Source organism: Dryobates pubescens, chromosome 21, assembly GCF_014839835.1.
Source record: "Dryobates pubescens isolate bDryPub1 chromosome 21, bDryPub1.pri, whole genome shotgun sequence".
NCBI classification, from domain to species: Eukaryota; Metazoa; Chordata; class Aves; order Piciformes; family Picidae; genus Dryobates; species Dryobates pubescens.
The window spans coordinates 20,888,523-20,910,132 of NC_071632.1; the positions used below are offsets into that span (position 1 = coordinate 20,888,523).

The window sequence follows — 21,610 nt, forward strand, 5'->3', positions numbered from 1 at the left end:
GAGAAGGAACGACCCTGGAATGGGAGAACTTCTTAAACAAGAAGCAGCATTTCCTTTTATTTACTGCTGAGTAAGGCACATGGGGGCTTGCTCCCAGGAGTCCCATGGGCCCTGAGGTGAAGTTTTCCTGGCCCTTCCCGCAGGACCTTTTACAAAGTCACACCTACCTCATACAACTATTCCTCCTTCCTACCACCGGCTCACGGTCTAGGACTCACCAAGGCAGTTGGACGCCTCTGCAAACAGTCTGGGGCCTCTCCAACCCCCTCCACCACGGCCACTCTCTCACACTTCAGACTTACTTATGTTTCAACTCACGCAGTAACCGAAGAAAACAGCAGTGGGAGAAAACAAATCTGTGCTGCGCCGTGGGGGGAATCTTCCCACATACTCCAAAGCAGGTAGGGAGCTCATGGGAAACAGAACCTTGCTTCTGAAATGCAAGGCTGAGGAGTGGAAGCTCACACCAATACAAGAGGCTTAAGGCCTGATGTCTGATTGGCAAGAGTAGAGGGCAACTCTCCTCCAAGGTATACAAAGCCTCCCATTTGCCAACCTGACCCAGTCTCTATAGAAGTCTGCTGCTGCCTCAGGGCTCCTATCCAGGATGCGACAGAAACTGCCATGCCTTGGACATCTGACTCTTTGGTGCCATGGAGACACAGAGCACGGCATGCCCAGCCAGCCTGTGCCCGCTCTGCTCACCACATGTTTCTCAGCAGTGTTTTCTCTGCTCCCAGCAGGGTGCACAGGGAGCACTGGGGGAAGGATTCTCCTGCATGGCAGTGATAGAATATCCTGTCCTTGCAAGCATGCTATAGTGCACCATCAGTCCTGATGAGTGAAGACCTTGCTGTGCTCAGGGCAGGGGTAAAGCGGCTCCAGTGCATGGGTGAGGTGCCAAGTTCAGGCTGAAGCTCCTGACACACTGGGAGAAGGCAAAGGTCTTCTCTCTGACGTGGATGCATTGGTGAGTGACCAGGTTGCTTTTCTGCTTGAACCTCTTGCCACACTCACGGTAGACAAAGGTCATCTTGCCAGTGTGGATGGGCTGTTGAGAGACCAAAAGATTTCATGGTTGAAGTTTTTGCCATATTCAGTGCAGACAGAGGGCTTCTAATCAGTGTGGGTGCGCTGGTGGCTGAGCAGGTTGCTTTTTTGATTGAATCTCTTGCCACACTTGGTGCAGGCAAAGGGCTTCTCATCCGTGTGGATGCGCTGGTGGCTCACCAGGCTGCTTTTGGTCTTGAATCTCTTGCCACACTCGGTGCAGGCAAAGGGCTTCTCCCCGGTGTGGTTGCGCTGGTGGTTGACCAGGCTTTTTTTGTAGTAGAATCTCTTGCCACACTCATTGCAGCTGAAGGGCTTCTCTCCGGTGTGCATGCGCTGGTGAGTGACCAGGCTGGGTTTGTAGGTGAATCTCTCGCCACACTCGGTGCAGGCAAAGCGCTTCTCCCCGGTGTGGATGCGCTGGTGGCTGGTCAGGGTGCATTTGCTGGTGAAGCTCTTCCCACACTCCGAGCAGGTAAAAGGCTTCTCTCCAGTGTGGATGCGCTGGTGGGTGACCAGGCTGACTTTCTGCGTGAACTTCTTGCCACACTCAGTGCAGGTAAAGCGCTTCTCACTAGTATGGATGCACGGGTGGCGGACCAGGGTGCGTTTCGTCTTGAAGCTCTTCCCACACTTGGTGCAGGTGAAGTTCTTCTCATCAGTGTGGACGCTCTGGTGTTCGCCCAGTCTGCTTTTCTGGCTGAATCTCTTGCCACACTCTGGGCAGGCAAAGGGCTTCTCCTCGGTGTGGATGCGCTGGTGGATGATCAGGTTGCCTTTACTGGTGCATCTCTTGCCACACTCATTGCAGACAAAGGGATTCCCATCACTGTGGAGGCGCTGGTGGATGATCAGGTTGCCTTTGTTGGTGAACCTCTTGCCACACTCATTGCAGACAAAGGGATTCCCATCACTGTGGAGGCGCTGGTGGCTAATCAAGCAGAGTTTCTGGGTGAAGCTCTTACCACACTCTTGGCAGGTGAAGGGCTTCTTGCCTGTATGGATGTGCTGGTGGGAGATCAGGCTGGATTTGTGGTTGAATCCCTTGCCACACTCAGTGCAGACAAAGGGCTTCTCTTTAGAGTGGACAAGCTGGTGGCTGGTCAGGTTGCCTTTGGTGGTGCATCTCTTGCCACACTCAGTGCAGACAAAGGGCTTCTCTCCTGTGTGGATGCGCTGGTGGGTGGCCAGGCCGCTTTTCTGGCCGAACCTCTTGCCACATTCAGTGCAGACAAAGGGCTTCTCCCCGGTGTGGGTCAAGTGGTGGATGGCCAGGGTGTTTTTCTCCAGGAATGACTTGCCACACTCATTGCAGACAAAGGGCTTCTCCCCAGTGTGGATGCGCTGGTGGTAGACTAGTCTGGATTTCCTGATGAAGCTCTTGCCACACTCATTGCAGACAAAAGGCTTCTCACCAGCGTGGATGTACCGGTGGCTAATCAAGCAGAGTTTCTGGGTGAAGCTCTTACCACACTCTGGGCAGGTGAAGGGCTTCTTGCCTGTATGGATGTGCTGGTGGGTGACCAGGCTGGATTTGTGGCTGAATCTCTTGCCGCACTCAGTGCAGGCAAAGGGCTTCTCACCAGTGTGGCTGTGCTGGTGGCAGATCAGGCTGAGTTTCTGGGTGAAGCTCTTACCACACTCTGGGCAGGTGAAGGGCTTCTTGCCTGTATGGATGTGCTGGTGGGAGATCAGGTTGCTTTGGTGGCTGAATCTCTTGCCACACTCAGTGCAGGCAAAGGGCTTCTCACCAGTGTGGATGCGTTGGTGGCTGATCAGGCTGCTTTTGGTGGTGCATCTCTTGTCACACTCGGTGCACGCAAAGGGCTTCTTGCCAGAGTGGATCACCTGGTGGATGGCCAGGGTGCTTTTGTGGTGGAAGCTCTTCCCACACTCGCTGCAGGCAAAGGGCCTCTCGCTGCTGTGCGTACGCTGGTGCCGAATTAGTCTGCTCTTCAGGCTGAAGCTCTTCCCACACTCGCTGCAGGCAAATGAACCTTTGCCTGCATGGCCATGGGGAGGTGACTGCTTGGAGACAGAGACTCTGGCTGTGCCCATCCTGCAGACAGAGGGAGCAGTCGGCACACCGCTGGATGCTGGAGCTGACACCTTCTCCAGGCAGAGACCTCTGGGCTGGGGACTGTGGGAATCCCTTGAGGACAACATCCTCTGGCTCTCCACCACCTCTGACACCACTGCTGTCACTTCCTCCTTGGGCCTCCACTTGTCACCTGCCGTAAAAAGGGAGTTGTGTCTTTAGCTGTGGCTCCAGAGCCTGCCCAGAGATCCCCTGCAGCTGTGTCCAGGCCTTCACCACAGACCTGCTGTGAGCTGACCTGAGGTGAGCTGACCATCCGTGAGAGATTAAATCTTGTCTCTTTCAATGTGACTCAACAAAGATAAACTCACCTTTGCTGCTTGCCCAGACAAAAGCTGATGTGTATTGGGCATTTGTCACTGGCTAACAACTCTGGAAGGTGCATAGATAAAATTGCTCACCAGACTGCAGCTGCCCTGGAAATACTGGACAGAAGCCTCTGCTATCCATACTCTCAGGAATATACACACCTAAAAACTGTATTGAAGATCTGAGCAACTAATGGCTCAGTAGAAGGAAAACACAGGAGAAGGAAAGCACAGAAGGAAAAGACTGGGGCAATGCTGAAGAAAAACGGAGAGAATACCAGGACAGAGACATCCCCATGGAGCCTGGAAGCAGCAGACCTAGAGGAAAGCTCTCTCTGTGTCCTGAGTTCCGCCTGCTGCAACCCATGGAGCAGAAGAGGCTGCTCAGAGGACAACACAGCCAAGAAGGACAGCATCTCTTCTACAGCCAAAACTGCAGCACCCTTCCTCTACAGAAACAACATCCCCTCTACATCCAAAATTGCAGCACCTCTTCTTCCACAGACTAAAACTATCTTGGGTGGTGAGATAATATAATTCCTTTCCTCTTCTCTCTCCCTCTTATGTCTCTCAATCTCTATTCAGTCTCTCTCTCTTTCTGATCCATCCACTTTATTTGTGCAATAAATAGTCCAGCTGATAATATTTTGGCCTCATTTGTGCCTCTAATTTCATAACATGGCAATATTCAAAACAACTGAGTCTCTTTCCCCCTGGGACCATGATACCATCAAGAGCTGCCAGCTCTGGGTGGGATGACCTGCTCCAGGTGGCCATGTGCCTGGTGAGAAGCCTTCCCTTGCTCCAAGCCCAGCACACTGGGACACTCCCCTCCTTCTGTCCCTCCAGGGCTCACCTGCTCCAGCACCATGGCCAGGGCCCTCTGGGTCACCGGATCCATGCAGACGCCTCCTGTACAACTCCCCTTCAGGTTCCACCTTCACAATGACTTCAGGAACAGCATCACCTGCATGCAGACAGCACAGTGCTACAGCAGGCACCGGCAGGGCACAAGCAGCCACGGACAGGGGCAGCCAGCACACAGCCCTCCTGCGCCGACAGCCTGCCAAGCGTTTGGTCCACCTGGCTGTGTTCCACCCCAGCCCCACTCACGGTCAGTGGGCTGCTGGGACACCTCCTCCTGCCGGGAGCCAGGATGGTGACCTCCAAACATCTCATGCTCAGTTCCCAGTGGGGGCTGTGCCTGGATGCCTGCGGGGGGAAAGGCACAGTGTGTACAGCCGCTGGAAACTGCCGCAGTCAGACACGGCGGAACCCCAGCCCCAGCCCCCCACGGCCAGCCGAGCCCAGGAGCTGACGCTGTGTTTACCCAGGGATCTCAAGAGCTCGCAGACATCCAGCATGACGCTGCGGTACAGCTCCTGCTGCTCCTCGCTGATGGCCTCCCACTCGGCACGGCTCAGGTAGACGGCGACGTCCTCGAAGGTCACCGGTACCTGCCACACACCGACCCCAGCCTCCATCACGCGCGGGGACAGCCTCAGCCACGGGGGAGAAGGGGCTTGGCCGGCATTTATTAGCCAGGGGCTGCAGCCAGCCGGGGCAGAGCGCCCACCGGCAGAGGCTTAGAGCATCAGAATCATGAAATGCTTCACATTGGGAGGAACCTTTGAAGGGCGCTTTGTCCAAGCCCCTGCAGTCAGCAGGGACATCTGCAACTAGAGCAGGTTGCTCAGAGCCCCAAGCAACCTGACCTGCAATGGTGTCAGGGATGAGGCACCTATGACCATCAACATGGTTACTGTGACAGGTCCAGGTGGTCAGCAGAAGGGGCAGTGATTTATATGAACTGGCAATACAGTTACAAAACCCCCATCTATCATTTCCTGCCAGCCAGCAGAACCTGCCAGCCGGCCCACAACCACTTCAAGTGAGGAAGCACCCACAGCATGCTGCTGATGAAAGGGACCTCTGGAGATCACCCAGTGCAACCAGCCCACCACAGCAGGGTCACTTACAGCACACCAGCCAGGATCACATTGTCCAGGTGGGCTTCGAATCTTCCCAGAGGAAAACTCCAAAGCCTCCCCAGGCAGCCTGGGCCAGGGCTCCAGCACCTTTGCACCAAAGAATTTTCTCCTACTGTTCAGATGGAGCCTCCTGGGTTCCTACTAACAGAGACGCTTCCGGCCTCTCTGCAATTGGCCATAGGACATAGCCGGTGTCACAGAGGGGACACTGTCAGCAAGCGGGAGCGGAGCAGAGGGCTGGCGGGGGGCAACAGCACGAGAGAACTGGTGAGGGCCATACCGCGGAGGGGCTGGGGACACAAAGATCGGGACGGGGATCACCTGGATGCGGGGACGAGGAACTCAGAGCGAGCCATGATGGCGGCTGCTGAGCGCACGCAGCGGGACCCGCCCCAGCGGGGCGGCAGCGAGCCTAGCGGGCTGCATCCAGAGGCCCGGCGGCTAGGAGGCCTGGGCCAGGCCGGGTCGGCATCAGGCAGGGGTCGGCTCCTACCTGCGTCTGCCCTGCCATGGCGGACCGGGAGACCACAGCAGGGGCTCCCCGATCCTCTCCGGGGATCATCTCTCTCCGCAGAGGGGGCTTCTCTTCCTGCCGGGGATCCCCGCTTCCCGCCGACAGGTTCCCGCTGCCCCCCGGCAAGCCTCGCTCATCACGGCGCTTTCCCTGCTCCCCTCCGGGAGGCATCGTTCTCCTCGGGTACTCCGCTCCCCACGCCCCCGCTGCGCCCTGCCTCACGCTGCCCCCTCTGGCACCGGCGCCCCCGCAGGCTCCGCAGCGCCAGGGACGCTTCGCTCCCCAGCCTCGCTCCCGCCCCCCGCTGCCACTTCCGGCCCCAGCCACGCCCCTCCCGGAAGTTCTGCCGGCAGCACGAGCCCCGAAGGCGCTGCCGGCCCCGCCTGAGCCCCGCCCTCCCCGCCACGTGACCTGCAGCGCCGCTCCCATTGGCCCCTCCGCCGGCGCCGCGCGGGGCAGCCTCCCCTGCCGCGGGGCCTCACCGGCTCCCCTCAGCGCCACCGGCAGCGCTTCCCGCCACCGCCACCTGCCCTCGCCCGGGACTCTGCTGCCACTTGGCTGCCTGGGGCTGATCCCCTCCCGCACACTGCCCGAGGCTGCGGGAAGTGCCTAGCACCTGGGGCAGGCGCGGGGGGCAGACCGTGTAACACCGAGTGCGACCACGACACAGAGAAGGAACGACCCTGGAATGGGAGAACTTCTTAAACAAGAAGCAGCATTTCCTTTTATTTACTGCTGAGTAAGGCACATGGGGGCTTGCTCCCAGGAGTCCCATGGGCCCTGAGGTGAAGTTTTCCTGGCCCTTCCCGCAGGACCTTTTACAAAGTCACACCTACCTCATACAACTATTCCTCCTTCCTACCACCGGCTCACGGTCTAGGACTCACCAAGGCAGTTGGACGCCTCTGCAAACAGTCTGGGGCCTCTCCAACCCCCTCCACCACGGCCACTCTCTCACACTTCAGACTTACTTATGTTTCAACTCACGCAGTAACCGAAGAAAACAGCAGTGGGAGAAAACAAATCTGTGCTGCGCCGTGGGGGGAATCTTCCCACATACTCCAAAGCAGGTAGGGAGCTCATGGGAAACAGAACCTTGCTTCTGAAATGCAAGGCTGAGGAGTGGAAGCTCACACCAATACAAGAGGCTTAAGGCCTGATGTCTGATTGGCAAGAGTAGAGGGCAACTCTCCTCCAAGGTGTACAAAGCCTCCCATTTGCCAACCTGACCCAGTCTCTATAGAAGTCTGCTGCTGCCTCAGGGCTCCTATCCAGGATGCGACAGAAACTGCCATGCCTTGGACATCTGACTCTTTGGTGCCATGGAGACACAGAGCACGGCATGCCCAGCCAGCCTGTGCCCGCTCTGCTCACCACATTTCTCAGCAGTGTTTTGTCTGCTCCCAGCAGGGTGCACAGGGAGCACTGGGGGAAGGACTCTCCTGCATGGCAGTGGTAGAGGATCCTGTCCTTGGCAAGCATGCTGCAGTGCACCATCGCTCCTTTTGGGGGAAGACCTTGCTGTGCTCAGGGCAAGGGTAGAGCTGCTGCACTGCATGGGTGAGGTGCTGGGTTCAGGCTGAAGCTCCTGACACTGTGTGCAGGCAGTGTCACCCAGGGGTGTGGGTGTGCTGATGGGTGACAAGTTGGAATTCGTGGGTGAAGCTCTTGCCACACCCCGGGCAGGCGGAGGGCTTCTCGGCGCTGTGGAGGCGCTGGTGGTGACCAGCTTGCTTTTATATTTGAATCTCTTACCACACTCGGTGCAGGCAAAGGGCTCCTCACCAGAGCAGCCAGCCTACGGCGAGACCACAGCGATAGTATGGTTGAAGATTTTGTCACATTCAGTGGAGACGAATGGCTTCTCATCAGAGTGGGTGCGCTGGTGAGTGACCAGGTTGTTTTCATGGCAGAAGCTCTTGCCACACTCATTGTAGGCAAAGGGCTTCTTGCCAGCGTGGATGCACTGGTGGATGACCAGGCTGCGTTTCCACTTGAAGCTGTTGCCACACTCAGGACAGGCAAAGGGCTTCTCACCTGTATGGATGTACTGGTGGCTGACCAGGCTGCTTTTGGATTTGAATCTCTTATCACATTCTGTGCAGGCAAAGGGCTTCTCACCAGTGTGGACACGCTGGTGGGTAACCATCTGGCTTTTCTGGTTGAAGCTCCTGCCGCACTCAGAGCAGGCAAAGGGCTTCTCACCTGTATGGATGCGCTGGTGGCTCACCAGGCTGGCTTTGTGGCAGAAGCTCTTGCCACACTCGGTGCAGGCAAAGGGCTTCTCCCCGGTGTGGATGCGCTGGTGGCTGATCAGGTTGCGTTTGTTGTTGAGGCTCTTGCCGCACTCTGAACAGGCAAAGGGCTTCTCCCCAGTGTGGATGCGCTGGTGGTTGACCAGGCTGATTTTGTGTTTGAACTTCTTGCCACACTCAGTGCAGGCAAAGGGCTTCTCCCCAGTGTGGATGGGCTGCTGGGAGACCAGAGTGATTTTATGGTTGAAGTTTTTGCCACATTCAGTGGAGACAAAGGGCTTCTCATCAGTGTGGGTGCACTGGTGAGTTACCAGGTTACTTCTCTGGTTGAAGCTCTTCCCACAATCTGGGCAGGCAATAGGCTTCTCTCCAGTATGGATGCGCTGGTGGCTGATCAGGTTGCCTTTGTTGGTGAATCTCTTGCCACACTCAGTGCAGGCAAAGGGCTTCTCACCAGTGTGGATGCGCTGGTGGCTGGTCAGGCAGATTTTGTAGTTGAATCTCTTGCCACACTCTGGGCAGGTGAAGGGCTTCTCGCCTGTATGGATGCGCTGGTGAGTGACCAGGCTGGATTTGTGGCTGAATCTCTTGCCACACTCAGTGCAGGCAAAGGGCTTCTCGCCAGTGTGGATGTGCTGGTGGCTGAGCAGGCTGTGTTTGTGATGGAAGCTCTTGCCACACTGATTGCAGACAAAGGGCTTCTCTCCTGTGTGGATGCGCTGGTGGCTGACCAGGGTCTGTTTGTTGTTGAATCTCTTGCCACACTCAGTGCAGGCAAAGGGCTTCATGCCAGTGTGGATGCGCTGGTGGCTGATCAGGCTGCGTTTGTTGTAGAAGATCTTCCCACACTCTGAGCAGGTGAAGGTCTTCTCACCAGTGTGGATGTGCTGGTGGTTCACCAGGGTCTGTTTGTGGCTGAATCTCTTGCCACACTCTGTGCAGGCAAAGGGCTTCTCACCAGTGTGGGTGTGCTGGTGGCTGATGAGGCTGCGTTTGTGGTAAAAGATCTTCCCACACTCTGAGCAGGTGAAGGTCTTCTCTCCAGTGTGGATGCGCTGGTGGTAGACCAGGCGGATTTTGTAGCTGAAGCTCTTGCCACACTCAGTGCAGACAAAGGGCTTCTTGCCAGAGTGGATCACCTGGTGGAAGGCCAGGGTGCTTTTGTGCATGAATGACTTGCCACACTCGTTGCAGACAAAGGGCTTCTCCCCGGTGTGGATGCGCTGGTGGCTGACTAGTTTGGATTTCTGGATGAAGCTCTTGCCACACTCGGGACAGGTGAAAGGCTTCTCGCCGGTGTGGAGGCGCTGGTGGAAGGCCATGGTCCATTTGTACATGAAGCACTTGCCACACTCAGCGCAGGAGAAAGGCTTCTCCCCGGTGTGCAGGCGTTGGTGGAAGGTCATGGTGCTTTTGTACATGAAGCACTTGCCACACTCAGTGCAGCTGAAAGGCTTCTTGCCAGTGTGGACATGCTGGTGGGCAACCAGGCTGATTTTGTGTTTGAACCTCTTGCCACACTCAGTGCAGGCAAAGGGCTTCTCACTGCTGTGGCTGCGCTGGTGGTTGACCAGGGCCTGTTTGTGGTTGAACTTCTTGCTGCACTCCGTGCAGGCAAAGGGCTCCTCACCAGTGTGGATGCACTTGTGGGTGACCAGGGTCTGTTTGTGGTTGAACCTCCTGCCACACTCTGGGCAGGCAAAGGGCTTCTCCCCGGTGTGGATGCGCTGGTGGCTGATCAGGTTGCGTTTGTTGTTGAGGCTCTTCCCACACTCTGGGCAGGCAAAGGGCTTCTCTCCTGTATGGATGCGCTGGTGGGCGACCGGGCTGAGCTTGTGTTTGAACCTCTTCCCACACTCACTGCAGGCAAATGAACCTTTGCCTGCATGGCCATGGGGAGGTGACTGCTTGGAGACAGAGACTCTGGCTGTGCCCATCCTGCAGACAGAGGGAGCAGTCGGCACACCGCTGGATGCTGGAGCTGACACCTTCTCCAGGCAGAGACCTCTGGGCTGGGGACTGTGGGAATCCCTTGAGGACAACATCCTCTGGCTCTCCACCACCTCTGACACCACTGCTGTCACCTCCTCCTTGGGCCTCCACTTGTCACCTGCCACAAAAAGGGAGTTGTGTCTTTAGCTGTGGCTCCAGAGCCTGCCCAGAGATCCCCTGCAGCTGTGTCCAGGCCTTCACCACAGACCTGCTCCCTTCCAGAAGATGTGAGCTGACCATCAAGAGCTGCCAGCTCTGGGTGGGATGACCTGCTCCAGGTGGCCATGTGCCTGGTGAGAAGCCTTCCCTTGCTCCAAGCCCAGCACACTGGGACACTCCCCTCCTTCTGTCCCTCCAGGGCTCACCTGCTCCAGCACCATGGCCAGGGCCCTCTGGGTCACCGGATCCATGCAGACGCCTCTTGTACAACTCCCCTTCAGGTTCCACCTTCACAATGACTTCAGGAACAGCATCACCTGCATGCAGACAGCACAGTGCTACAGCAGGCACCGGCAGGGCACAAGCAGCCACGGACAGGGGCAGCCAGCACACAGCCCTCCTGCGCCGACAGCCTGCCAAGCGTTTGGTCCACCGAGGTGGCCCTTGGGGTGCCCGCTCCCTGTGCCCCCAGCAGTGCCCATACCGCAGGCGCAGGTTCTCCAGGAACTGCTCCATGGTCACCTCATCCAGGAGGACAAAATCTGCTTTGCCCACCTCAGGGCCCTCCAGCTCTGCCATGTCGCCCTCACCGCCGCCGAGCACCCACTTCCCCCCTTCGCCCGCAGCTTCCTGCACCCGCCCGCGGCGCAGGCGTGTGTCACTGTCACCTCCCATGCCGCTGGCTCTGGGGCTGGTGACACCCAGATCTGGGGGGTGGGAGCCCCACAGCATCCCCAAGGGCAGGGATTAAGAGGCTGGGGACAGACTCTTGTCGGTGCCCAGTGCCAGGACAAGGGGCAATGGGCACAAACTGCAACCCAGGAGGTTCCACCTCAACACGACCGTTGCCCCAGGCTGCCCAGAGAGATTGTAGAGACTCCATCTCCAGAGAGATTCCAAACCCCACTGGGCATTATGATCCTGGGCAAGCTGCTGTGGATGCCCTGCTTCAGCAGGGGGTTGGACTGGATGATCCCTTCCAGCCCCATGCTGGGGTTCTGGGATGCTCTGAGGGGTATAACGAATTAGGCCCCATCAGGACGGAGCACGTGCACCGAGCTCGATGTGATTTTCAGTCACAGAAGGGTCCTAGCAGGAGGTGACCCTGCCCGTGGCAGGGGGGTTGGAACTGGATGATGGTTAAGGTCCCTTCTGTCTCCAGCCATTCTTTGAAATCCTGTCTGCAAGACATCCTGACACTGCTGCTGTCTGAGCTGACAGAAGCTGAGCTGTGATTTCTCTGCCCTGCAGAAGCCAAGTCTCAGCTCTGGGTGTCAACTGGCTTCACACACTGGTGACAAGCACCCTTCTTGTGGGCACTACACTGGTACCAGCTGGGAGGGCTCCCAGTGTGCTCCATACATAAGCCCCATCCATCAGTGCCTTTGCTGTTGGCTGGGCATCATGCTGGATAAACTAAGCAAGAGCTGAATCCTGTGGGCCTGAATACTTGGGCCTCAGAGGCTGACAGGGCTCAGTCTGGCTGGGCTTCTCTCCTAACAGCACAGCTCATGTTTGCAGTGACCTGATCAGCAGGACCAAGGGGGAGAAGGGGAAGAATGGCACCATGCAGCCACCATCTCACTCCACATTCCTCCTCGGTGCCATGGAGACACGGAGCACGGCATGCCCGGCCAGCCTGTGCCCGCTCTGCTCACCACGTTTCTCAGCAGTGTTCTCTGCTCCCAGCAGGGTGCACAGGGAGCACTGGGGGAAGGATTCTCCAGCATAGCAGCAGCAGAGTGTCTTGGTCCAGTGGAAGAGCAAGACTTGTTCTTTTGGAAGCACCCCTGTGTGTGAAATCAAGGCACAAAGCAGGCCCAAGATCAAAAGCCAGGCTGTTTATTGAAGGACAAAGTGAACAAACAAGAGGAAGGGAGAAAAGGGAGAGAGAAAAACTGGAGAAACAGAGAGAGAAGGAAATTCTATTACCAGCTTTGGCCAGAGCAGAGAGCAAGCAAGGTCTCAGAGTTCTCCTTTCCAGCTTGTGCTGTTCAAGGGTGTGGTGTCTCCAGCTGAGAAGAGGAGGGGGAGACATCCCAGGATCCTGTCCTCCCTCAATGGGTTTCCTCCTCCGGTGTGTAGTGTTTTCAGCGGAGCTCTCCTCTCAGCAGGCTCCAGCAGGTCCTCCTTTGGTGGGGGGAGCAGGGAGAGATGTCCTGGGCTGCTGCCTCCAGCTGGAGATGCCTCTGGTGGTTTCCCCTGCAAGCTGCTATAGCTCAAGGCTTTTATTCAGTTCTTTAATCAGAGTTTCCTCCTGGCCCTTCACCCTTGTGATGTGTCCAGGTGTTGCCTCTAAGGGCTCTTAATGCATATTCCTGTGTGCTTGAAGGGGTCTGGTGCCAGGGTAGGCCTCCACCCCCTCCTTTGTCTCCTACCTGTTCACACACCACTACACATCCCTGGGCTTACCAGGCCAGGGGAAGCTCTGCTGCACAGCCCAGGGGTCTTTCCACCATCCCCTCTCCCAGAGCAGCTGTGGTCTTGATGGACAGAGAGGATCTTCTCTTTGTTGAGACATTCTTGAGCTGCTAATGTAATCGCACGGTGAGTCACACCCAGACAGAGAGGACCTGGGCGTGCGCGGTGCGGCGCACCGTCACTCCTGCTGCGCCCAGGGCAAGGGCAGAGCTGTGGCTCTGCAGGGCCGAGGTGCTGGGCTGAGGCTGGAGCTGCGGCACAGCGGGGGCAGGCAGGGTGTCACTCGGCGAGGTGGCTGCGCCGATGCACGAACAAGCGATCGATGCGGTTGAAGCCCCTGCCGCAGTCGGGGCAGGAGAAGGCCTTCTTGCCGGTGTGTGTGTGCTGGTGGGTGACCAGGCGGTCCCGGCGGTTGAACCTCTTGCCACAGTCGGGACAGGCGAAGGGCTTCTTGCCGGTGTGTGTGTTCTGGTGGGTGACCAGGCGGTCCCGGCGGTTGAACCTCTTGCCACAGTCGGGACAGGCGAAGGGCTTCTTGCCGCTGTGGCTGTCGCGGTGCCGAATCAAGTCGGCCCTCTGGCTAAAGCTCTTGCCGCACTCGGCACAGGCGAAGGGCTTCTCGCCGTTGTGGATGCGCTGGTGAGTGACCAGGATGTTGCTGTGGTTGAACCTCCGGCCACACTCTGGGCAGGCGAAGGGCTTCTCGCCGGTGTGGATGCGCTGGTGGGACAGCAGGTGGTCGCTGCGGCTGAAGCTCTTCCCGCACTCGGTGCAGGCGAAGGGCTTCTCGCCGGTGTGGCTGCGCTGGTGGATGATCAGTTTGTCACCGCGGCTGAAGATCTTCCCGCACTCGGTGCACACAAAGGGCGTCTCCCCGCTGTGCAGGCGCTGGTGGCAGACCAGGCTGCCCTTCCCCGTGTAGCTCTTGCCACACTCGCTGCAGGCAAAGGGCTTCTCGCCGGCGTGGCGGCGCTGGTGGGCAACCAGTTTGTCACTCTGCTTAAAGCTCTTCCCGCACTCAGAGCAGGTGAAGGGCTTCTGGCAGGTGAGGAGGCGCTGGTGGTTGACCAGGCTGATTTTGTGCCTGAAGCTCTTCCCACACTCCGTGCAGGCAAAGGGCTTCTCGCCAGTGTGCAGGCGCTGGTGGTTGACCAGGCTGATTTTGTGCCTGAAGCTCTTCCCACACTCCGTGCAGGCAAAGGGCTTCTCGCCAGTGTGCAGGCGCTGGTGGGCAACCAGTTTGTCACTCTGCTTAAAGCTCTTCCCGCACTCAGAGCAGGTGAAGGGCTTCTGGCAGGTGAGGAGGCGCTGGTGGGTGACCAGGCTGCTTTTGTGCCTGAAGCTCTTCCCACACTCGGTGCAGGCAAAGGGCTTCTCGCCGGTGTGGATGCGCTGGTGGGCAACCAGTTTGTGACTGTGTTTAAAGCTCTTCCCACACTCGGAGCAGGCAAAGAGCTTCTTGCCAGCGCGGGTGCGCCGGTGGGAGACCAGGCTGCGTTTCTGGGGGAAGCTCTTGCTACACTCAGGGCAGGCAAAGGGCTTCCCACTGCTGCGGGCACGATCGTCCCGAATCAGGGAGGTCTCCGGGCTGAAGTGCTTCCCACACTCATTGCAGATGAAAGGACTTTCGGCCATGTGGTTGTGGGCAGTGCCCATGCTGCAGGCTGAGGGAGGGATCAGCCCAGCCACACACACTGGAGCAGTCATCTTCTCCAGGCAGAGACCCTGTGGCTCAGAGGACAAAGCCCCCTGGCTCTCCGCCAGCTCTGCCATGGCTGTTGTCAACTCCTCCTTGAGCCTCCACTTATTGTCTGCCAAGAGAAGGAAGCTGTGTCTTTAACTGCAGTTCCAGGGCCTGCCCAGAGACCCGGCAGCCCTGGCCCCTCCCAGTACACAGGGAGTGAGGATCAAGAGATGGCCACAGCATGCTGCCAGCTCTGGGTGGGATGACCTGCTCCAGGTGGCCATGTGCCTGGTGAGAAGCCTTCCCTTGCTCCAAGCCCAGCACACTGGGACACTCCCCTCCTTCTGTCCCTCCAGGGCTCACCTGCTCCAGCACCATAGCCAGGGCCCTCTGGGTCACCGGATCCATGCAGACGCCTCCTGCACAACTCCTCTTCAGGTTCCACCTTCACAATGACTTCAGGAACAGCATCACCTGCATGCAGACAGCACAGTGCTACAGCAGGCACCGGCAGGGCACAAGCAGCCACGGACAGGGGCAGCCAGCACACAGCCCTCCTGCGCCGGCAGCCTGCCAAGCGTTTGGTCCACCTGGCTGTGTCCCACCCCAGCCCCACTCACGGTCAGTGGGCTGCTGGGACACCTCCTCCTGCCGGGAGCCAGGATGGTGACCTCCAAACATCTCATGCTCAGTTCCCAGCGGGGGCTCTGCCTGGATGCCTGCGGGGGGAAAGGCACAGTGTGTACAGCCGCTGGAAACTGCCGCAGTCAGACACGGCGGAACCCCAGCCCCAGCCCCCCACGGCCAGCCGAGCCCAGGAGCTGACGCTGTGTTTACCCAGGGATCTCAAGAGCTCGCAGACATCCAGCATGACGCTGCGGTACAGCTCCTGCTGCTCCTCGCTGATGGCCTCCCACTCGGCACGGCTCAGGTAGACGGCGACGTCCTCGAAGGTCACCGGTACCTGCCACACACCGACCCCAGCCTCCATCACGCGCGGGGACAGCCTCAGCCACGGGGGAGAAGGGGCTTGGCCGGCATTTATTAGCCAGGGGCTGCAGCCAGCCGGGGCAGAGCGCCCACCGGCAGAGGCTTAGAGCATCAGAATCATGAAATGCTTCACATTGGGAGGAACCTTTGAAGGGCGCTTTGTCCAAGCCCCTGCAGTCAGCAGGGACATCTGCAACTAGAGCAGGTTGCTCAGAGCCCCAAGCAACCTGACCTGCAATGGTGTCAGGGATGAGGCACCTATGACCATCAACATGGTTACTGTGACAGGTCCAGGTGGTCAGCAGAAGGGGCAGTGATTTATATGAACTGGCAATACAGTTACAAAACCCCCATCTATCATTTCCTGCCAGCCAGCAGAACCTGCCAGCCGGCCCACAACCACTTCAAGTGAGGAAGCACCCACAGCATGCTGCTGATGAAAGGGACCTCTGGAGATCACCCAGTGCAACCAGCCCACCACAGCAGGGTCACTTACAGCACACCAGCCAGGATCACATTGTCCAGGTGGGCTTCGAATCTTCCCAGAGGAAAACTCCAAAGCCTCCCCAGGCAGCCTGGGCCAGGGCTCCAGCACCTTTGCACCAAAGAATTTTCTCCTACTGTTCAGATGGAGCCTCCTGGGTTCCTACTAACAGAGACGCTTCCGGCCTCTCTGCAATTGGCCATAGGACATAGCCGGTGTCACAGAGGGGACACTGTCAGCAAGCGGGAGCGGAGCAGAGGGCTGGCGGGGGGCAACAGCACGAGAGAACTGGTGAGGGCCATACCGCGGAGGGGCTGGGGACACAAAGATCGGGACGGGGATCACCTGGATGCGGGGACGAGGAACTCAGAGCGAGCCATGATGGCGGCTGCTGAGCGCACGCAGCGGGACCCGCCCCAGCGGGGCGGCAGCGAGCCTAGCGGGCTGCATCCAGAGGCCCGGCGGCTAGGAGGCCTGGGCCAGGCCGGGTCGGCATCAGGCAGGGGTCGGCTCCTACCTGCGTCTGCCCTGCCATGGCGGACCGGGAGACCACAGCAGGGGCTCCCCGATCCTCTCCGGGGATCATCTCTCTCCGCAGAGGGGGCTTCTCTTCCTGCCGGGGATCCCCGCTTCCCGCCGACAGGTTCCCGCTGCCCCCCGGCAAGCCTCGCTCATCACGGCGCTTTCCCTGCTCCCCTCCGGGAGGCATCGTTCTCCTCGGGTACTCCGCTCCCCACGCCCCCGCTGCGCCCTGCCTCACGCTGCCCCCTCTGGCACCGGCGCCCCCGCAGGCTCCGCAGCGCCAGGGACGCTTCGCTCCCCAGCCTCGCTCCCGCCCCCCGCTGCCACTTCCGGCCCCAGCCACGCCCCTCCCGGAAGTTCTGCCGGCAGCACGAGCCCCGAAGGCGCTGCCGGCCCCGCCTGAGCCCCGCCCTCCCCGCCACGTGACCTGCAGCGCCGCTCCCATTGGCCCCTCCGCCGGCGCCGCGCGGGGCAGCCTCCCCTGCCGCGGGGCCTCACCGGCTCCCCTCAGCGCCACCGGCAGCGCTTCCCGCCACCGCCACCTGCCCTCGCCCGGGACTCTGCTGCCACTTGGCTGCCTGGGGCTGATCCCCTCCCGCACACTGCCCGAGGCTGCGGGAAGTGCCTAGCACCTGGGGCAGGCGCGGGGGGCAGACCGTGTAACACCGAGTGCGACCACGACACAGAGAAGGAACGACCCTGGAATGGGAGAACTTCTTAAACAAGAAGCAGCATTTCCTTTTATTTACTGCTGAGTAAGGCACATGGGGGCTTGCTCCCAGGAGTCCCATGGGCCCTGAGGTGAAGTTTTCCTGGCCCTTCCCGCAGGACCTTTTACAAAGTCACACCTACCTCATACAACTATTCCTCCTTCCTACCACCGGCTCACGGTCTAGGACTCACCAAGGCAGTTGGACGCCTCTGCAAACAGTCTGGGGCCTCTCCAACCCCCTCCACCACGGCCACTCTCTCACACTTCAGACTTACTTATGTTTCAACTCACGCAGTAACCGAAGAAAACAGCAGTGGGAGAAAACAAATCTGTGCTGCGCCGTGGGGGGAATCTTCCCACATACTCCAAAGCAGGTAGGGAGCTCATGGGAAACAGAACCTTGCTTCTGAAATGCAAGGCTGAGGAGTGGAAGCTCACACCAATACAAGAGGCTTAAGGCCTGATGTCTGATTGGCAAGAGTAGAGGGCAACTCTCCTCCAAGGTGTACAAAGCCTCCCATTTGCCAACCTGACCCAGTCTCTATAGAAGTCTGCTGCTGCCTCAGGGCTCCTATCCAGGATGCGACAGAAACTGCCATGCCTTGGACATCTGACTCTTTGGTGCCATGGAGACACAGAGCACGGCATGCCCAGCCAGCCTGTGCCCGCTCTGCTCACCACATTTCTCAGCAGTGTTTTGTCTGCTCCCAGCAGGGTGCACAGGGAGCACTGGGGGAAGGACTCTCCTGCATGGCAGTGGTAGAGGATCCTGTCCTTGGCAAGCATGCTGCAGTGCACCATCGCTCCTTTTGGGGGAAGACCTTGCTGTGCTCAGGGCAAGGGTAGAGCTGCTGCACTGCATGGGTGAGGTGCTGGGTTCAGGCTGAAGCTCCTGACACTGTGTGCAGGCAGTGTCACCCAGGGGTGTGGGTGTGCTGATGGGTGACAAGTTGGAATTCGTGGGTGAAGCTCTTGCCACACCCCGGGCAGGCGGAGGGCTTCTCGGCGCTGTGGAGGCGCTGGTGGTGACCAGCTTGCTTTTATATTTGAATCTCTTACCACACTCGGTGCAGGCAAAGGGCTCCTCACCAGAGCAGCCAGCCTACGGCGAGACCACAGCGATAGTATGGTTGAAGATTTTGTCACATTCAGTGGAGACGAATGGCTTCTCATCAGAGTGGGTGCGCTGGTGAGTGACCAGGTTGTTTTCATGGCAGAAGCTCTTGCCACACTCATTGTAGGCAAAGGGCTTCTTGCCAGCGTGGATGCACTGGTGGATGACCAGGCTGCGTTTCCACTTGAAGCTGTTGCCACACTCAGGACAGGCAAAGGGCTTCTCACCTGTATGGATGTACTGGTGGCTGACCAGGCTGCTTTTGGATTTGAATCTCTTATCACATTCTGTGCAGGCAAAGGGCTTCTCACCAGTGTGGACACGCTGGTGGGTAACCATCTGGCTTTTCTGGTTGAAGCTCCTGCCGCACTCAGAGCAGGCAAAGGGCTTCTCACCTGTATGGATGCGCTGGTGGCTCACCAGGCTGGCTTTGTGGCAGAAGCTCTTGCCACACTCGGTGCAGGCAAAGGGCTTCTCCCCGGTGTGGATGCGCTGGTGGCTGATCAGGTTGCGTTTGTTGTTGAGGCTCTTGCCGCACTCTGAACAGGCAAAGGGCTTCTCCCCAGTGTGGATGCGCTGGTGGTTGACCAGGCTGATTTTGTGTTTGAACTTCTTGCCACACTCAGTGCAGGCAAAGGGCTTCTCCCCAGTGTGGATGGGCTGCTGGGAGACCAGAGTGATTTTATGGTTGAAGTTTTTGCCACATTCAGTGGAGACAAAGGGCTTCTCATCAGTGTGGGTGCACTGGTGAGTTACCAGGTTACTTCTCTGGTTGAAGCTCTTCCCACAATCTGGGCAGGCAATAGGCTTCTCTCCAGTATGGATGCGCTGGTGGCTGATCAGGTTGCCTTTGTTGGTGAATCTCTTGCCACACTCAGTGCAGGCAAAGGGCTTCTCACCAGTGTGGATGCGCTGGTGGCTGGTCAGGCAGATTTTGTAGTTGAATCTCTTGCCACACTCTGGGCAGGTGAAGGGCTTCTCGCCTGTATGGATGCGCTGGTGAGTGACCAGGCTGGATTTGTGGCTGAATCTCTTGCCACACTCAGTGCAGGCAAAGGGCTTCTCGCCAGTGTGGATGTGCTGGTGGCTGAGCAGGCTGTGTTTGTGATGGAAGCTCTTGCCACACTGATTGCAGACAAAGGGCTTCTCTCCTGTGTGGATGCGCTGGTGGCTGACCAGGGTCTGTTTGTTGTTGAATCTCTTGCCACACTCAGTGCAGGCAAAGGGCTTCATGCCAGTGTGGATGCGCTGGTGGCTGATCAGGCTGCGTTTGTTGTAGAAGATCTTCCCACACTCTGAGCAGGTGAAGGTCTTCTCACCAGTGTGGATGTGCTGGTGGTTGACCAGGGTCTGTTTGTGGCTGAATCTCTTGCCACACTCTGTGCAGGCAAAGGGCTTCTCACCAGTGTGGGTGTGCTGGTGGCTGATGAGGCTGCGTTTGTGGTAAAAGATCTTCCCACACTCTGAGCAGGTGAAGGTCTTCTCTCCAGTGTGGATGCGCTGGTGGTAGACCAGGCGGATTTTGTAGCTGAAGCTCTTGCCACACTCAGTGCAGACAAAGGGCTTCTTGCCAGAGTGGATCACCTGGTGGAAGGCCAGGGTGCTTTTGTGCATGAATGACTTGCCACACTCGTTGCAGACAAAGGGCTTCTCCCCGGTGTGGATGCGCTGGTGGCTGACTAGTTTGGATTTCTGGATGAAGCTCTTGCCACACTCGGGACAGGTGAAAGGCTTCTCGCCGGTGTGGAGGCGCTGGTGGAAGGCCATGGTCCATTTGTACATGAAGCACTTGCCACACTCAGCGCAGGAGAAAGGCTTCTCCCCGGTGTGCAGCCGTTGGTGGAAGGTCATGGTGCTTTTGTACATGAAGCACTTGCCACACTCAGTGCAGCTGAAAGGCTTCTTGCCAGTGTGGACATGCTGGTGGGCAACCAGGCTGATTTTGTGTTTGAACCTCTTGCCACACTCAGTGCAGGCAAAGGGCTTCTCACTGCTGTGGCTGCGCTGGTGGTTGACCAGGGCCTGTTTGTGGTTGAACTTCTTGCTGCACTCCGTGCAGGCAAAGGGCTCCTCACCAGTGTGGATGCACTTGTGGGTGACCAGGGTCTGTTTGTGGTTGAACCTCCTGCCACACTCTGGGCAGGCAAAGGGCTTCTCCCCGGTGTGGATGCGCTGGTGGCTGATCAGGTTGCGTTTGTTGTTGAGGCTCTTCCCACACTCTGGGCAGGCAAAGGGCTTCTCTCCTGTATGGATGCGCTGGTGGGCGACCAGGCTGAGCTTGTGTTTGAACCTCTTCCCACACTCACTGCAGGCAAATGAACCTTTGCCTGCATGGTCATGGGGAGGTGACTGCTTGGAGACAGAGACTCTGGCTGTGCCCATCCTGCAGACAGAGGGAGCAGTCGGCACACCGCTGGATGCTGGAGCTGACACCTTCTCCAGGCAGAGACCTCTGGGCTGGGGACTGTGGGAATCCCTTGAGGACAACATCCTCTGGCTCTCCACCACCTCTGACACCACTGCTGTCACCTCCTCCTTGGGCCTCCACTTGTCACCTGCCACAAAAAGGGAGTTGTGTCTTTAGCTGTGGCTCCAGAGCCTGCCCAGAGATCCCCTGCAGCTGTGTCCAGGCCTTCACCACAGACCTGCTCCCTTCCAGAAGATGTGAGCTGACCATCAAGAGCTGCCAGCTCTGGGTGGGATGACCTGCTCCAGGTGGCCATGTGCCTGGTGAGAAGCCTTCCCTTGCTCCAAGCCCAGCACACTGGGACACTCCCCTCCTTCTGTCCCTCCAGGGCTCACCTGCTCCAGCACCATGGCCAGGGCCCTCTGGGTCACCGGATCCATGCAGACGCCTCCTGTACAACTCCCCTTCAGGTTCCACCTTCACAATGACTTCAGGAACAGCATCACCTGCATGCAGACAGCACAGTGCTACAGCAGGCACCGGCAGGGCACAAGCAGCCACGGACAGGGGCAGCCAGCACACAGCCCTCCTGCGCCGACAGCCTGCCAAGCGTTTGGTCCACCTGGCTGTGTCCCACCCCAGCCCCACTCACGGTCAGTGGGCTGCTGGGACACCTCCTCCTGCCGGGAGCCAGGATGGTGACCTCCAAACATCTCATGCTCAGTTGCCAGCAGGGGCTCTGCCTGGATGCCTGTGGGGGGAAAGGCACAGTGTGGTGGGTTTGGTATTCAGCTCTCAACAACAATTTGTAGAATTACCCCAAAATAAATCCTGAGAGTAGCTCAGAAGGTTTTTTAAGGCAGTGAAGCTATCTTTACAAGCAATCTAGTATCTAGAAACATGAAATGC

At 58.3% G+C, this 21,610-nt stretch overlaps 3 protein-coding genes across 3 annotated transcripts; all 3 read right to left on the reverse strand.

Annotated features, from left to right (window-relative positions):
- Positions 1–841: 841 nt before the first annotated feature.
- Positions 842–21,421, reverse strand: LOC128898295 (uncharacterized). Its single transcript, XM_054171289.1, is given in 19 exon segments — positions 842–1,074; positions 1,077–3,281; positions 4,313–4,423; positions 4,570–4,668; positions 4,787–4,913; positions 5,941–6,570; positions 6,949–7,063; positions 7,764–10,326; positions 10,574–10,684; positions 10,778–11,058; positions 13,072–14,599; positions 14,836–14,946; positions 15,093–15,191; positions 15,310–15,436; positions 16,464–17,080; positions 18,097–18,207; positions 18,210–20,849; positions 21,097–21,207; positions 21,354–21,421. Coding segments are annotated over 19 exon segments (11,862 nt in total). The 5' UTR covers positions 21,415–21,421; the 3' UTR covers positions 842–859.
- LOC104299225 (zinc finger protein 850) lies at positions 7,169–10,618 on the reverse strand. The gene is given in 3 exon segments (XM_054171457.1): positions 7,169–7,684; positions 7,687–10,326; positions 10,574–10,618. Coding segments are annotated over 2 exon segments (2,688 nt in total). The 5' UTR covers positions 10,262–10,326; positions 10,574–10,618; the 3' UTR covers positions 7,169–7,571.
- LOC128898305 (zinc finger protein 517-like) lies at positions 14,953–15,803 on the reverse strand. Its single transcript, XM_054171464.1, has 2 exons — positions 15,310–15,803; positions 14,953–15,191 (listed from the first exon to the last, which is right to left on the reverse strand). The coding sequence occupies exons 1-2, from the start codon at positions 15,461–15,463 to the stop codon at positions 14,968–14,970; spliced, it is 378 nt and encodes a 125-aa protein (XP_054027439.1). The 5' UTR covers positions 15,464–15,803; the 3' UTR covers positions 14,953–14,967.
- Positions 21,422–21,610: the final 189 nt, after the last annotated feature.